General features: G+C 39.1%; 1 protein-coding gene across 2 annotated transcripts in view; it reads right to left on the bottom strand.

Annotated features, from left to right (window-relative positions):
* Window positions 1-16,370, bottom strand: part of c5 (complement component 5) — a 34,241-nt gene extending 17,871 nt beyond the window's left edge. For both annotated transcript variants that reach the window (XM_062025287.1, XM_062025286.1), the window contains exon 1: window positions 16,204-16,370. In XM_062025287.1, the coding sequence (XP_061881271.1) occupies window positions 16,204-16,271 (68 nt within the window). In that variant the 5' untranslated portion in view covers window positions 16,272-16,370. The remainder of the gene's footprint in view (window positions 1-16,203) is intronic.
* Between the last annotated feature and the right edge of the window lie 1,447 nt (window positions 16,371-17,817).

Raw genomic sequence — 17,817 nt, 5'->3', positions numbered from 1 at the left:
CTTTTTACCAAGTCAGAGTATTATTATGTCAAATGTATTATTAGTTACTCTCGTTTCATTGATTTAAGCCTTTTTTAGAAGCATCCACAGTCTGTGGTGCCCTCAGGTGGTCAGGGAGAGCCTTCCACAGACCGGGAGCGGCGGAGCAGAAAGCCCGGTGCTTTGTCCTCGGAGGTTGGAGGAGGTTAGCCTGGTGTGGTGTGGAGGATTTGGGGGTGAGCAGTTCTTTGAGGTAGAGGGGGGCATTACCATGGAGGCACTGGTGGGTTAGCAGGGAGACTTTGAATTCAATCCTGAGTGGAACAGGAAGCCAGTGAAGGGATTTGAGAAGCGGTGGGATGTGGTCGTAAAATAATCTTTTTTTACTTTGTTGTTGTCAGCTTTTATTGTGTCTTTTGTTTTATATTGCCTACGAAAACAAACACATATTTGAATATTGAACTTTTTTTGTAATTAGGCTGTTCAAATGTCCCACTCTCATCTTACAAGACCACATTGAACGCATCACGATGACGTAAGAGAGATGCCCATATTCAGTCATTAGTAACCGCGGAGAAGTTTTTGACTGGTGTAGTTCCGGCCCAATATGAAGCCTTTTGCTGACTAAAGTGATGTTTGGGATTCTTGTCCTCCTTCAAACACAACTTCCAATAAATGAAGAGTCTAATCCATTTCTTATTATTCCTATTTGTCTATTATTTTAGTTTTATTTGTCGCAACACACACTTTTCATCTGATCGGAACCGTTCCGGTTTTAAAACGTTCGGCTCGACCGGGACTCGTGAGCTCCCCAAAAAACATTTAAAGAATAATCCGGAGTACCCAGAATTCCCGGTTTTCCAGGACATTTTTCCCATTGAAAATGAATGGAACTTGCAAAACTCCGGCTTTTCTCAAGCGATTGGAAGCGTTCCACCATCCACACACCTTGGACAATCCAACCACCAAGTTCAGAAAAATTCCAGGAATTCACAGAGCTCTTGGTTTTCCAAAACCCTATTTTCACCTCTTCCTGGAAAGTTTTCACAGTCCACATTTTTCCCCGTTTTTGACCATTCCACCTTCAAAATATTTCCTCTTAGTTGGGACAACACATTTTCCCATTTTTTTATTCGTACTAATTCCCAGTTTTCCAGAAATTCCGAAATACCCATTCTCAATTAAAACTGTTTCTACATCAACATTTTTCACCCGATTCTAACAATTCCAACACATATGGTCTAGGGCAGGGGTCACCAACCTTTTTGAAACCAAGAGCTACTTCTTGATTAATGCGAAGGGCTACCAGTTTGATACACACTTAAATAAATTTCCAGAAATAGCCAATTTGCTCAATTTACCTTTAACTCTATGCTATTATTAATAATTAATGATATTTACACTTAATTGAACGGTTTAAAAGAGGAGAAAACACGAAAAAAATGACAATAAAATTTTGAAACATAGTTTATCTTCAATTTCGACTCTTTAAAATTCAAAATTCAACCGAAAAAAAGAAGAGAAAAACTAGCTAATTCGAATCTTTTTTGAAAAAATTAAAAAAATAATTTATGGAACATCATTAGTAATTTTTCCTGACTAAGATTAATTTTAGAATTTTGATGACATGTTTTAAATAGGTTAAAATCCAATCTGCACTTTGTTAGAATATATAACAAATTGGACCAAGCTATATTTCTAACAAAGACAAATCATTATTTCTTCTAGATTTTCTACAACAAACATTTTAAAAGAAAATCAAAAGACTTTGAAATAAGATTTAAATTTGATTCTACAGATTTTCTAAATTTACCAGAATAATTGTTTTGAATTTTAATCATAATAAGTTTGAAGAAATATTTCACAAATATTCTTCGTCGAAAAAACAGAAGCTAAAATGAAGAATTAAATTAAAATTTATTTATTATTCTTTACAATAAAAAAAATAAATTTACTTGAACATCGATTTAAATTGTCAGGAAAGAAGAGGAAGGAATTTAAAAGGTAAAAAGGTATATGTGTTTAAAAATCCTAAATCATTTTTAAGGTTGTATTTTTTCTCTAAAATTGTCTTTCTGAAAGTTATAAGAAGCAAAGTAAAAAAAATAATGAATTTATTTAAACAAGTGAAGACCAAGTCTTTAAAATATTTTCTTGGATTTTCAAATTCTATTTGAGTTTTGTCTCTCTTAGAATTAAAAATGTTGGGCAAAGCGAGAACAGAAGCTAAAATGAAGAATTAAATTAAAATGTATTTATTATTCTTTACAATAACAAATTTTTTTTACTTGAACATTGATTTAAATTGTCAGGAAAGAAGAGGAAGGAATTTAAAAGGTAAGAAGGTATATGTGTTTAAAAATCCTAAAATCATTTTTAAGGTTGAATTGTTTCTCTAAAATTGTCTTTCTGAAAGTTATAAGAAGCAAAGTAAAAAAAATAATGAATTTATTTAAACAAGTGAAGACCAAGTCTTTAAAATATTTTCTTGGATTTTCAAATTCTATTTGAGTTTTGTCTCTCTTAGAATTAAAAATGTCGGGCAAAGCGAGACCAGCTTGCTAGTAAATAAATACAATTTAAAAAATAGAGGCAGCTCACTGGTAAGTGCTGCTATTTGAGCTATTTTTAGAACAGGCCAGCGGGCTACTCATCTGGTCCTTACGGGCTACCTGGTGCCCGCGGGCACCGTGTTGGTGACCCCTGGTCTAGGACAATGGTGCTAGTATCAATATTTTCTAAAATTCCCGGTTTCTCCCAAATTTCTAGGAAATTCCTATTCAAATGAATAGTTCTACAATGTCCAAAATTTTCAAAATTGTGCGCCGATTTCTTTACCCGATTCCGACCTTTCAACCTTCCACCTGCATTACTCTTCTAATAAGTTGAACGCAAAACAGGTTTTCCCAGAATTCCCTGGCATTTTCTCTCCATTGAAAATGAATGGGAAATATACAATTGACTGCTTATCCCACATTTTCAACAGATCTGAACCGTTCCACCAGGCCTGGCCCTAACCAATCTGGCGCCCTAGGCAAGATTTTAGGTGGCGCCCCCCCACATCGGCAGTGAAGTGTATATACTCACAGGAAACCGAATAGCTTTGTCTTTGACCTTTTTTTTTTACTTAAAGAAAGCAAATTAACATATTATATGAGACTGTTATGTTATGATTATCTTTAACCGAATCACAGCAGTGCTCAAATTAAAAAACAGCATTCCCTCTCATGTGATATTGGTTAATTAACATTAATGATGTGCACTTCAACAACTAGGCTTACAACTATACCTAATGTATAAAGGGGTGGAAAAGTGACTATTACCTGCAGGGCAAACATTAGCTAACCAGAAGGCAATAACAATGTAAACAAAAAACACCTGCTTATACAAATGTCCCTGAGGAATGTAAGGTGGGAGTACTGTAATTACCTAACGTTACATTATTATTTTCCATAACAATTTAGCCCCCTCCACAATATTAACCCGACGTTAAAACAGAACTAGCTATTTATTGATTAGCAATTGCCGAATCATGTAACATTAGCTTAATGCTAAAAAGCCAGGTTACTATCACATTCTGTAACAGACAAATCATTTCATGTAGGCTAACGTTACCTACCTGCTACCTCTGTCTTTTTCTCGTTTCTCCTCCTCTTCTTTTCTCTTTTTTCTTCCCTGGGCACCTGACAGTTTTGGCCGTTTTGACATCTTGTGTTGATTTCTAGATGTGGTGACGTCCAAAAAAAGTCATGATATGGGAAGGGAGGGGGCGCCCCGTGCGGGGGGGGGGGGGGGGGGGGGGGGGGCGTAATGTTGTAACAAATAATATTTCTATTAAATAGGCTTTACTTTGCATTTTAATTAACGTGGGATTATTTTTTGTATTTAGAAATAATAGTACCAACTTTTTTTCTTTTCTTTCTCCAACATTTGTGGCACTGGCGTGGCGCCCCCTGATGGACGGCGCCCTTAGCATTTGCCTATACGGCCTATGCCACGGGCCGGCCCTGTCCTAGACCATATGAACGGTTTGGTGTTCGAATTTTTATAATCGGTTGAAACATGATGTAGTAATGGGCATTTTGGAACTTCTGGAATTTCAGGAAAACCGGGAATTTGTACCAAAAAAAAAAAAGGAACATTTGTTGTCCCAACTAGGAGGAATGTTTTGAAGGTGGAATGGTCAAAAGAGGTTGAGTTGTGGACTGTCAAAACTCTCCAGGAAGAGGTGAAAATAGGGTTTTGTAAAACTGGGAATTCCTGGAATTTTTCTGAACTTGGAAAAGGGTAGTTTGATTGTCCAAGGTGAGTGTAGTGTGAGGATGGTGGAACGGTCAATTGTGTATCTCCTGTTCGTGGTCAATGAGAAGAAATTGCCGGGAAATTCTGGGAAAACCTATTTTGCGTCCAATATACTAGGAGAGTAGTGTGGGTGGATGGTTGAAAGGTCACAATCGGGTAAAAAAAAACGGCGCAACATTTTGGGCATTGTAGAACTATGAACACGTCCATTAATTTGAATGGGAATTTCCTGGAAATTTGGGAAAAAACGAGAAAGTCTGAAAATATTGATACTGTCATGTCTGTGTTAATCCTGTTTTTGTTTGGCCATGTTTTGCTTGGTTTTTGGACTCTCTTTAGTTCCTGGTTGCACTTCCTTGTTCGGTTTGGTTTCCATGGTCACCCATTAGTTTTCACCTGTCAGGTCGCGCACCTGTTTCACGTTTTGAGTCACGCACCTGTTGTTAATCATGTCTGGGTTATTTAAGTCTTTCTTTCTGTTCACTCGTCCTGCGTTCGTTGTCTTTATGTCACACTGGTTCATGTATCATTCTGACCAAGTAAGTTTTCATAGTCCATGTCATAGTTTCTGCTAACTAGCAGCTTCATTTGTGTTTTTGGCACGCTTGCCTTTTTTTGTTGTATTTTTGTGGTTATGGTAGTGAGTTATTTATGTTAAATAAATCCAAGCCTACCTTCACGCTGTCGTCCGGAGCCGTTTTTGCATTGGAAGAACAACCCCGCAGCCAGCTGCGACCCCCCCACGTGACAGAATGAACGCAGAACGAAGTGAACAGAAAGAAAGACTTAAATAACCCAGACATGATTAACAACAGGTGCGTAGGGATGATGTTTGATAAGGAATTATCGAGTTCGAGCCTATTATCGAATCCTCTTATCGAACCGATTCCTTATCGATTCTCTTATGGAGTCCAGATAGGTTGTTGTATATGGAAAAAAACACACAATATTTGGTTTAACAAAAGCTCACTTTTATTATATAATAAAAAAATAAAATCTAATAAATAAATAAATATTGACTGTTACCCACCTAAAAAAATAAAATAAAATAAATAAATATTGACTGTTGTTACCCAAAGTATATTAAGTGGGATTTTTCAGAGAAACAAATATATACAGTAACACAAAAACAAGCTGTCTCTGTGATCACTATAGGTGTATAAATAATAATATAGTGTTAAATCAAATCAGTCCCTTGGGCACAAAACTGAAAATAATACAGCTCTCCAAAAAGTGCACTTCTGCTGCTATTGGAACATAACTGTTTGTTATGATGCTTTGGCATTTTTGCACTTTATTTCTTTATTGAAAGAAAATTCTATGAAGAGAAAAGTTGTTTGCAAATGTGGTTATAATGCTAATAAATGAAAAGTTAAAGCTAAAAAAAGAAATACACTTTATTGAGTCAACATTATTTCTTTATGAGGGAAAAATGTTATGAGCTAGAGCAGGGGTCACCAACGCGGTGCCCGCGGGCAACAGGTAGCCCGTAAGGACCAGATGAGTAGCCCGCTGGCCTGTTCTAAAAATAGCTCAAATAGTAGCACTTACCAGTGAGCTCCCTCTATTTTTTAAATTGTAGACAAAACTCAAATAGAATTTGAAAATCCAAGAAAATATTTCAAAGACTTGGTCTTCACTTGTTTAAATAAATTCATTTATTTTTTTACTTTGCTTCTTATAACTTTCAGAAAGACAATTTTTTCCTCTTTTTCCTGACAATTTAAATCAATGTTCAATAAATGTATTTGTTTTATTGTAAAGAATAATAAATAAATGTTAATTTAATTCTTCATTTTAGCTTCTGTTTTTTCGACGAAGAATATTTGTGAAATATTTCTTCAAACTTATTATGATTAAAATTCAAAAAAATTATTCTGGCAAATCTAGAAAATCTGTAGAATCAAATTTAAATCTTATTTCAAAGTCTTTTAAATTTCTTTTAAAAATTTTGTTCTGGAAAATCTAGAAGAAAATAATGATTTGTCTTTGTTAGAAATATAGCTTGGTCCAATTTGTTATATTTTCTAACAAAGTGCAGATTGGATTTTAACCTATTTAAAACATGTCATCAAAATTCTAAAATTAATCTTAATCAGGAAAAATTACGAATGATGTTCCATAAATTCTTTTTTACATTTTTTTCAAAAAGATTCAAATTAGCTAGTTTTTTTCTTCTTTTTTTCGGTTGAATTTTGAATTTTAAAGAGTCGAAATTTAATTGTCATTTTTTTCGTGTTTTCTCCTCTTTTAAACCGTTCAATTAAGTGTAAATATCATTAATTATTAATAATAACATAGAGTTAAAGGTAAATTGAGCAAATTGGCTATTTCTGGCAATTTATTTAAGTGTGTATCAAACTGGTAGCCCTTCGCATTAATCACTACCCAAGAAGTAGCTCTTGCTTTCAAAAAGGTTGGTGACCCCTGAGCTAGAGAATATAACCACTACACTACCCAGCATGCAACGGGAGTGACGAGCATGCGCGGTAGCCCCGAAACGTGTTGCATGTTGCCACGCTGTGAAAGTAAACGTCAAGAACTCAGCCAACACGCCTCGTCTGCATTATTTATAATTAGACAGACAACACATCTACAGTGTGATTTTGTAACGTTTACAAGGAAAGAAAAACAAAAGTTGAAAAAGGGAGATGTGTTGTATATATATGTATGTGCTGCAGTGTTGTATATATATGTATGTGCTGCAGTGTTGTATATATATGTATGTGCTGCAGTGTTGTATATATATGTATGTGCTGCAGTGTTGTATATATATGTATGTGCTGCAGTGTTGTATATATATGTATGTGCTGCAGTGTTGTATATATATGTATGTGCTGCAGTGTTGTATATATATGTATGTGCTGCAGTGTTGTATATATATGTATGTGCTGCAGTGTTGTATATATATGTATGTGCCGCAGTGTTGTATATATATGTATGTGCTGCAGTGTTGTATATATATGTATGTGCCGCAGTGTTGTATATATATGTATGTGCTGCAGTGTTGTATATATATGTATGTGCTGCAGTGTTGTATATATATGTATGTGCTGCAGTGTTGTATATATATGTATGTGCTGCGGTTGTTTTAAGAAGGTTGCGACAGCTGCCGTAAAGGAGGTGCGTTGCTAGCCTGGTTGCTATGTTTCCGGTTGGTCGTAAAAGTGTTGGTCATGTGTTTTACCCTGCTCAAATCTCTCAGTAAAGTTATTCGCTTTTGTTTTGAACTTTATTACACCTTGGAGCGCTTTTTCCCGTCCATTGTTTTCCTGCTTTCGCTATCTGCGCCTAATGACTGAGCTACGTGACGTCATTTCTTGTGATGTCTCACGGAGCATTTCTGGTCGGGACGGGATTCGAATAAAGAATCAACTCTTTTCCTTTACTATAGTGGTCTCGATAACGGGTACCGGTTCTCAAAAAGGGATTTGAGTCCGTTTGCTTATCAAACAACCGGGAAAACCGGTTTCGAGTATCATCCCTACAGGTGCGTGACTCAAAACGTGAAACGGGTGCGTGGCATGACAGGTGAAAACTAATGGGTGACCATGGAAACCAAACAAAACAAGGAAGTGCAACCAGGAACTAAAGAGAGTCCAAAAACCAAGCAAAACATGGCCAAACAACAACAGGATTAACACAGACATGACAGATACTAGCACAAAAATAATGAGGGAGCTGCCTTCATAAGCCTGCTCAACCTGCCATCCCGCGCGGGGATGTAGTCTTCTGTACCGGAAGCCCACACAAGCTTTATGCTCTCTCTCTTTCTCACTCTCTCTCTCTCTCTCTCTCTACGTGTCCACCTGACCTTGAGATGGAAGTGGCCGACAAAGACGTGTGTGTGTCCAAGTCAAAGCGCCTGACAGCGGACCTTGAAGATGTTTCACGCCAGAAGGCCGCTCTTGCTCAGTCTCACAAATGCTGTGATATTTTCAAAGCTCCCCAAACCAGACAAACTTGTGTTCGGGACTTGGAACGCCATCCCCGACTTTGATGTGAAGATGAAAAAGTATGCACTTTGAGTCCTGTGGATGTTTGGATGCACACGTGTGTTGTCCAACATGAACTTTATTGCAAACACACGCCTCACAGAGGAGAGCCTACATGTGAAGATGAAGGTGACGTCATGCAGGAGACGCTGGGGTTCAGGAGCAGAAATCAGACAAGTATGATCAATATTTTAATTTCCTATCATTTTGCATATATTCACATGTTTTAATTGTTCAGTGAAATAGACATTGTGTTATTCAGGTTGGCAGCTGACTGCACGGCGCCAGTAGAAGGATGACAGCACACAGAGAGGAAGACATTCTTGCTTCTCTGCCAGTGGATCATTTAAGTTCGGCGTTTTGTTTTTTCATTACTACAAGGAGGACTTAAAGGCCTACTGAAAGCCACTACTAGCGACCACGCAGTCTGATAGTTTATATATCAATGATGAAATCTTAACATTGCAACACATGCCAATACGGCCGGGTTAACTTATAAAGTGACATTTTAAAATTCCCGGGAAATATCCGGCTGAAACATCGCGGTATGATGACGTATGCGCGTGACGAAGTCCGAGTAACGGAAGTTATGGTACCCCGTAGAATCCTATACAAAAAGCTCTGTTTTCATTTCATAATTCCACAGTATTCTGGACATCTTTTGCAATTTTTTTAATGAACAATGAAGGCTGCAAAGAAGACAGTTGTAGGTGGGATCGGTGTATTAGCAGCGGACTACAGCAACACAACCAGGAGGACTTTGTTGGAGCGCTAGCCGTGCTAGCCGCCGACTTCACCTTGACTTCCTACGTCTCCGGGCCGCCAAACGCATCGGGTGAAGTCCTTCGTCCTTCTGCCGATCGCTGGAACGCAGGTGAGCACGGGTGTTGATGAGTAGATGAGGGCTGGCTGGCGTAGGTGGAGAGCTAATGTTTTTAGCATAGCTCTGTGCAGTCCGCTTGCTAAGTTAGCTTCAATGGCGTCGTTAGCACAGCATTGTTAACCTTCACCAGGCTGGAAAGCATTAACCGTGTATTTACATGTCCACGGTTTAATAGTATTGTTGATTTTCTATCTATCCTTCCAGTCAGGGGTTTATTTCTTTTGTTTCTATGTGCAGTTAAAGCAAGATGCTATCACGTTAGCTCGTAGCTAAAGCATTTCGCCGATGTATTGTCGTGGAGATAAAAGGCACTGAATGTCCATTTGGCGTTCTGGACTCTCATTTTCAAGAGGATATAGTATCCCAGGTGGTTTAAAATACAAATCCGTGATCCACAATAGAAAAAGGAGAGAGTGTGGAATCCAATGAGCCAGCTTGTACCTAAGTTACGGTCAGAGCGAAAAAAGATACGTCCTGCACTGCACTCTAGTCCTTGACTCTCACGTTCCTCATCCACGAATCTTTCCTCCTGGCTCAAATTAATGGGGTAATCGTCGCTTTCTCGGTCCGAATCTCTCTCGCTGCTGGTGTAAACAATGTGCAGATGTGAGGAGCCCTCCAACCTGTGACGTCACGCTACTTCCGCTACAGGCAAGGCTTTTTTTTATCAGCGAGCAAAAGTTGCAACTTTATCATCGATGTTCTCTACTAAATCCTTTCAGCAAAAATATGGCAATATCGCCAAATGATCAAGTATCATCCCTACAGGTGCGTGAAATAGACTTTAAAGGCCTACTGAAATTATTTTTTTATTTAAACGGGAATAGCAGATCCATTCTATGTGTCATACTTGATCATTTGGCGATATTGCCATATTTTTGCTGAAAGGATTTAGTAGAGAAAATCGACGATAAAGTTGCAACTTTTGCTCGCTGATAAAAAAAAGCCTTGCCTGTAGCGGAAGTAGCGTGACGTCACAGGTTGAAAGGCTCCTCACATCTGCACATTGTTTACACCAGCAGCGAGAGAGATTCGGACCGAGAAAGCGACGATTACACCATTAATTTGAGCCAGGATGAAAGATTTTTGGATGAGGAACGTGAGAGTGAAGGACTAGAGTGCATTGCAGGACGTATCTTTTTTCGCTCTGACCGTAACTTAGGTACAAGCTGGCTCATTGGATTCCACACTCTCTCCTTTTTCTATTGTGGATCACGGATTTGTATTTTAAACCACCTGGGATACTATATCCTCTTGAAAATGAGTCCAGAACGCCAAATGGACATTCACAGTGACTTTTATCTCCACGACAATACATCGGCGAAGCACTTTAGCTACGAGCTAACGTGATAGCATCTTGCTTTAACTGCATATAGAAACAAAAGAAATAAACCCCTGACTGGAAGTATAGATAGAAAATCAACAATACTATTAAACCGTGGACATGTAACTACACGGTTAATGCTTTCCAGGCTGGCGAAGGTTAACAATGCTGTTGCTAACGACGCCATTGAAGGTAACTTAGTATAACGGGACCTCACAGAGCTATGCTAAAAACATTAGCTCTCCACCTACGCCAGCCAGCCCTCATCTGCTCATCAACACCCGTGCTCACCCGTGCTCACCGTTCCAGCGATCGACGGCGCGACAAAGGACTTCACCCGATCATAGATGCGGTTGGCGGCTAGCGTCGGATAGCGTGTCTGCTATCCGAGTCAAAGTCCTCCTGGTTGTATTGCTGCAGCCAGCCGCTAATACACCGATCCCACCTACAGCTTTCTTCTTTGCTGTCTCCATTGTTCATTAAACAAATTGCAAAAGATTCACCAACACAGATGTCCAGAATACTGTGGAATTATGAGATGAAAACAGAGCTTTTTTGTATTGGATTCAATGGTGTAGCGATACTTCTGTTTCACTGGCTACGTCACGCGCATACGTCATCATCCATAGACGTTTTCAAGCGGAAGTTTAGCGGGAAATGTAAAATGTCACTTTATAAGTTAACCCGGCCGTATTGGCATGTGTTGCAATGTGAAGATGTCATCATTGATATATAAACTATCAGACTGCGTGGTCGCTAGTCGTGGCTTTCAGTAGGACTTTAAGTATTCCACTTAACCTTCAACCCGACGTCTTTTTCGGAGTTAAAAACGTTTTGTTGCATGCAGAAATTGTATTTCATTTTCTCTGCAGTCGTTCATTGATTCCATAAATGTAACCCATAATAGTTTGTTTATACATAGCACAAAGCAAATAACACTTTATATGCGGTGTTATTTCATTTTACATTTCAAAAGAGTTTTGTGGCTCCTGTTGTTTTCTTTCATTTGTGAAACGGGTCAAAATGGCTCTTTGAGTGGTAAAGGTGGCCGACCCCTGCTCTAGGACAATTGTGCTAGTATCTAGGTCTAGGTCTAGGTCTAGGACAATTGTGCTAGTATCTAGGTCTAGGTCTAGGACAATTGTGCTAGTATCTAGGTCAAGGTCTAGGTCTAGGACAATTGTGCTAGTATCTCGGTCTAGGTGTAGGACAATTGTGCTAGTATCTAGGTCTAGGTCTAGGACAATTGTGCTAGTACCTATGTCTAGGTCTAGGACAATTGTGCTAGTATCTAGGGCTAGGTCTAGGACAATTGTGCTAGTATCTAGGTCTAGGCCTAGGACAATTGTGCGAGTATCGATATTTTCAAACGTTCCCGTTTTTTCCCAAATTTCCAGGAAATTCCCATTCAAATGAACGGACGTGTTCGTAGTTCTACAATGCCCAAAATGTTGCGCCATTTGTTTACCCGATTCTGACCTTTGGACCATCCACCCACACTACTAAAGTACTATCTAACTAACTACTCTCCTAATATAGTGAACACAAAACACGTTTCCCCTTTCCCAAAATTCCCGGTTCTCCCGGTATGTCCTCTCCATTGAAAATGTCTGGCACATATACAATCCACTGCCTCCACGTACTCCACCCACTCTGGACATCCAACCATGTCACTTCCACCCACTCTGGACATCCAACCATGTCACTTCCACCCACTCTGGACATCCAACCATGTCACTTCCACCCACTCTGGACATCCAACCATGTCACTTCCACCCACTCTGGACATCCAACCATGTCACTTCCACTCACTCTGGACATCCAACCATGTCACTTCCACCCACTCTGGACATCCAACCATGTCACTTCCACCCACTCTGGACATCCAACCATGTCACTTCCACTCACTCTGGACATCCAACCATGTCACTTCCACCCACTCTGGACATCCAACCATGTCACTTCCACCCACTCTGGACATCCAACTATGTCACTTCCACCCACTCTGGACATCCAACCATGTCACTTCCACTCACTCTGGACATCCAACCATGTCACTTCCACTCACTCTGGACATCCAACCATGTCACTTCCACCCACTCTGGACATCCAACCATGTCACTTCCACTCACTCTGGACATCCAACCATGTCACTTCCACCCACTCTGGACATCCAGCCATGTCACTTGCACCCACTCTGGACATCCAACCATGTCACTTCCACCCACTCTGGACATCCAACCATGTCACTTCCACCCACTCTGGACATCCAACCATGTCACTTCCACCCACTCTGGACATCCAACCATGTCACTTCCACTCACTCTGGACATCCAACCATGTCACTTCCACCCACTCTGGACATCCAACTATGTCACTTCCACCCACTCTGGACATCCAACCATGTCACTTCCACTCACCCTGGACATCCAACCATGTCACTTCCACCCACTCTGGACATCCAACCATGTCACTTCCACCCACTCTGGACATCCAGCCATGCCACTTCCACCCAATCTGGACATCCAACCATGTCACTTCCACCCACTCTGGACATCCAACTATGTCACTTCCACTCACTCTGGACATCCAACCATGTCACTCCCACCCACTCTGGACATCCAACCATGTCACTTCCACCCACTCTGGACATCCAACTATGTCACTTCCACCCACTCTGGACATCCAACCATGTCACTTCCACCCACTCTGGACATCCTACCATGTCACTTCCACCCACTCTGGACATCCAACCATGTCACTTCCACTCACTCTGGACATCCAACTATGTCACTTCCACTCACTCTGGACATCCAACTATGTCACTTCCACTCACTCTGGACATCCAACCATGTCACTTCCACCCACTCTGGACATCCAACCATGTCACTTCCACCCACTCTGGACATCCAACCATGTCACTTCCACTCACTCTGGACATCCAACCATGTCACTTCCACCCACTCTGGACATCCAACCATGTCACTTCCACCCACTCTGGACATCCAACCATGTCACTTCCACTCACTCTGGACATCCTACCATGTCACTTCCACCCACTCTGGACATCCAACCATGTCACTTCCACTCACTCTGGACATCCAACTATGTCACTTCCACTCACTCTGGACATCCAACTATGTCACTTCCACTCACTCTGGACATCCAACCATGTCACTTCCACCCACTCTGGACATCCAACCATGTCACTTCCACCCACTCTGGACATCCAACCATGTCACTTCCACTCACTCTGGTCAGCGCTTTGGCAAATTGACCATATCACACATTCACACACAATTCCTACTGGAACTGCAGATTCTAGCATTAATAGTACAGTGGTACTAATAGTATAGTGGTACTAATAGTACAGTGGTACTAATAGTACAGTGGTATAAATAATACAGTGGTACTAATAGTACAGTGATACTAATAGTATAGTGGTACTAATAGTACAGTGGTACTAATAGTACAGTGGTATAAATAATACAGTGGTACTAATAGTACAGTAGTACTAATAGTACAGTAGTATTTATAGTACAGTAGTACTAATAGTACAGTGGTATAAATAGTACAGTGGTACTAATAGTACAGTGGTACAAATAGTACAGTAGTACTAATAGTACAGTAGTATTTATAGTACAGTAGTACTAATAGTACAGTGGTATAAATAGTACAGTGGTACTAATGGTACAGTAGGATTAATACTAAGTAGGATTTATAGTACAGTAGTACTAATAGTACAGTGGTATTTATAGTACAGTAGTACTAATAGTACAGTAGTACTAATAGTACAGTGGTATAAATAGTACAGTAGTACTAATAGTACAGTGGTATAAATAGTACAGTAGTACTAATAGTACAGTGGTATACATAGTACAGTGGTACTAATAGTACAGTGGTACTAATAGTACAGTGATATAAATAGTACAGTGGTACTAATAGTACAGTGGTATAAATAGTACAGTAGTACTAATAGTACAATGGTACTAATAGTACAGTGATATAAATAGTACAGTGGTACTAATAGTACATTGGTATACATAGTACAGTAGTACTAATAGTACAGTGGTACTAATAGTACAGTGATATAAATAGTACAGTGGTACTAATAGTACAGTGGTACTAATAGTACAGTGATATAAATAGTGCAGTGGTACTAATAGTACAGTGGTACTAATAGTACAGTGGTATAAATAGTACAGTAGTACTAATAGTACAGTGGTATAAATAGTACAGTGGTACTAATAGTACAGTGGTACTAATAGTACAGTAGGTACAGTAGTACTAATAGTACAGTGGTATAAATAGTACAGTGGTACTAATAGTACAGTGGTACTAATAGTACAGTAGTACTAATAGTCCAGTAGTACTAATAGTACAGTGGTACTTATAGTACAGTGGTATAAATAGCACAGTGGTACTAATAGTACAGTAGTACTAATAGTACAGTGGTATAAATAGTACAGTGGTATAAATAGCACAGTGGTACTAATAGCACAGTGGTACTAATAGTACAGTAGTACTAATAGTACAGTGGTATAAATAGTACAGTGGTACTAATAGTACAGTGGTACTAATAGTACAGTGGTATAAATAGTACAGTGGTACTAATAGTACAGTGGTACTAATAGTACAGTGATATAAGTAGTGCAGTGGTACTAATAGTACAGTGGTACTAATAGTACAGTGGTACTAATAGTACAGTAGTATAATAGTACAGTGGTATAATAGTACAGTGGTACTAATAGTACAGTGGTACTAATAGTACAGTAGTACTAATAGTACAGTGGTACTAATAGTACAGTGGTAAGTGTACTAATAGTACAGTAGTACTAATAGTACAGTGGTATAATAGTAAGTGGTACTAATAGTACAGGTAGTGTACTAATAGTACAGTGGTATAAATAGTACAGTGGTACTAATAGTACAGTGGTACTAATAGTACAGTGGTACTGAATAGTACAGTAGTACTAATAGTACAGTAGTATAAATAGTACAGTGGTACTAGAATAGTACAGTGGTACTAGTAGTACATAGTGGTACTATAGTACAGTGGTACTAATAGTACAGTGGTACTAATAGTACAGTGGTACTAATAGTACAGTGGTACTATGGTACAGTAGTACTTATAGTACAGTAGTACTAATAGTACAGTAGTACTAATAGTACAGTAGTACTTATAGTACAGTGGTATAAACAGTACAGTGGTACTAATAGCACAGTGGTACTAATAGTACAGTGGTACTAATAGTACAGTGGTACTTATGGTACAGTAGTACTTATAGTACAGTAGTACTAATAGTACAGTAGTACTAATAGTACAGTAGTACTTATATTACAGTGGTATAAACAGTACAGTGGTACTAATAGTACAGTGGTATTATTAGTACAGTGGTACTTGGACTTGAGAGTCCTCTAGCTAATGACTTGTCGGAGATACGCTGGGCTAATAGTTTCGCTTGAAGGTGCGATCAGAAATGCGTGTGAGGCTCCTCCCCACCACTAGTTGGCGTGCATCTCAACTGATTTCAGCGTTGATTTTAGACACGAGTGTTTTGCGTAACGGCCTGCGTCACAGCGCCAACTAAACTCATGATCAGAGGCAGCACAACAACGCGGTTGACAGGAACACAAATAGCGTATGATAATAATGCCAACAACGCCCGGATGACGTCATCATGATCAGAGGTCGTTAATGAGCGGCGATGAAGACTCACGTTGTGTCCTGGGCGCCGCTCCTCCAACACACACAACACACACACAACAGTAGCACACACACCCTCATCTTGGACACACACTTGTACACACACGCTCAGCTCCGGGTGTTGTCCAGTTGTCGTCGCATCAGACGACAAAGTGACTCGTTTGATTGACGCTTTGGACTTTTTGACCACAGGAGCTGAGTCATCACGTGTGTGTGTGTGTGTGTGTGCGTGTGTGTGTGTGTGTGTGTGTGTGCGTGTGTGTGTGTGTGTGTGTGTGTGTGTGTGTGTGTGTGTGTGTGTGTGTTGTGCCAAAGGTGAGTGTTTTCTGATGTTACACAACATGTTGACTTGTACCCTAAAAATCAATAGGAGCTGTGATGTCGCCCCCTGGTGGCGGAACAAACGGTGAATGTTGGAGGTCCTGAGACCCCAAAGGGGTCAGTCAGAAGTCTCTTAAATGTAAGTCGTATATTTGACAAATATTTCACCACCATAATGACAACATTAAATACAGTAGTGTAGTAGACCTAAGTATTCATTAAGTACCACCATAATGACAACATTAAATACAGTAGTGTAGTAGACCTAAGTATTCATTAAGTACCACCATAATGACAACATTAAATACAGTAGTGTAGTAGACCTAAGTATTCATTAAGTACCACCATAATGACAACATTAAATACAGTAGTGTAGTAGGCCTAAGTATTCATTAAGTACCACCATAATGACAACATTAAATACAGTAGTGTAGTAGGCCTAAGTATTCATTAAGTACCACCATAATGACAACATTAAATACAGTAGTGTAGTAGACCTAAGTATTCATTAAGTACCACCATAATGACAACATTAAATACAGTAGTGTAGTAGGCCTAAGTATTCATTAAGTACCACCATAATGACAACATTAAATACAGTAGTGTAATAGACCTAAGTATTCATTAAGTACCACCATAATGACAACATTAAATACAGTAGTGTAGTAGACCTAAGTATTCATTAAGTACCACCATAATGACAACATTAAATACAGTAGTGTAGTAGACCTAAGTATTCATTAAGTACCACCATAATGACAACATTAAATACAGTAGTGTAGTAGACCTAAGTATTCATTAAGTACCACCATAATGACAACATTAAATACAGTAGTGTAGTAGACCTAAGTATTCATTAAGTACCACCATGATGACAACATTAAATACAGTAGTGTAGTAGACCTAAGTATTCATTAAGTACCACCATGATGACAACATTAAATACAGTAGTGTAGTAGACCTAAGTATTCATTAAGTACCACCATAATGACAACATTAAATACAGTAGTGTAGTAGACCTAAGTATTCATTAAGTACCACCATAATGACAACATTAAATACAGTAGTGTAGTAGACCTAAGTATTCATTAAGTACCACCATCATGACAACATTAAATACAGTAGTGTAGTAGACCTAAGTATTCATTAAGTACCACCATCATGACAACATTAAATACAGTAGTGTAGTAGACCTAAGTATTCATTAAGTACCACCATAATGACAACATTAAATACAGTAGTGTAGTAGACCTAAGTATTCATTAAGTACCACCATCATGACAACATTAAATACAGTAGTGTAGTA

Source organism: Entelurus aequoreus, linkage group LG17, assembly GCF_033978785.1.
Source record: "Entelurus aequoreus isolate RoL-2023_Sb linkage group LG17, RoL_Eaeq_v1.1, whole genome shotgun sequence".
Taxonomy (NCBI): Eukaryota; Metazoa; Chordata; class Actinopteri; order Syngnathiformes; family Syngnathidae; genus Entelurus; species Entelurus aequoreus.
Note: the sequence above shows the minus strand (reverse complement) of the source record. Positions and strands in the feature narration are given on the sequence as shown.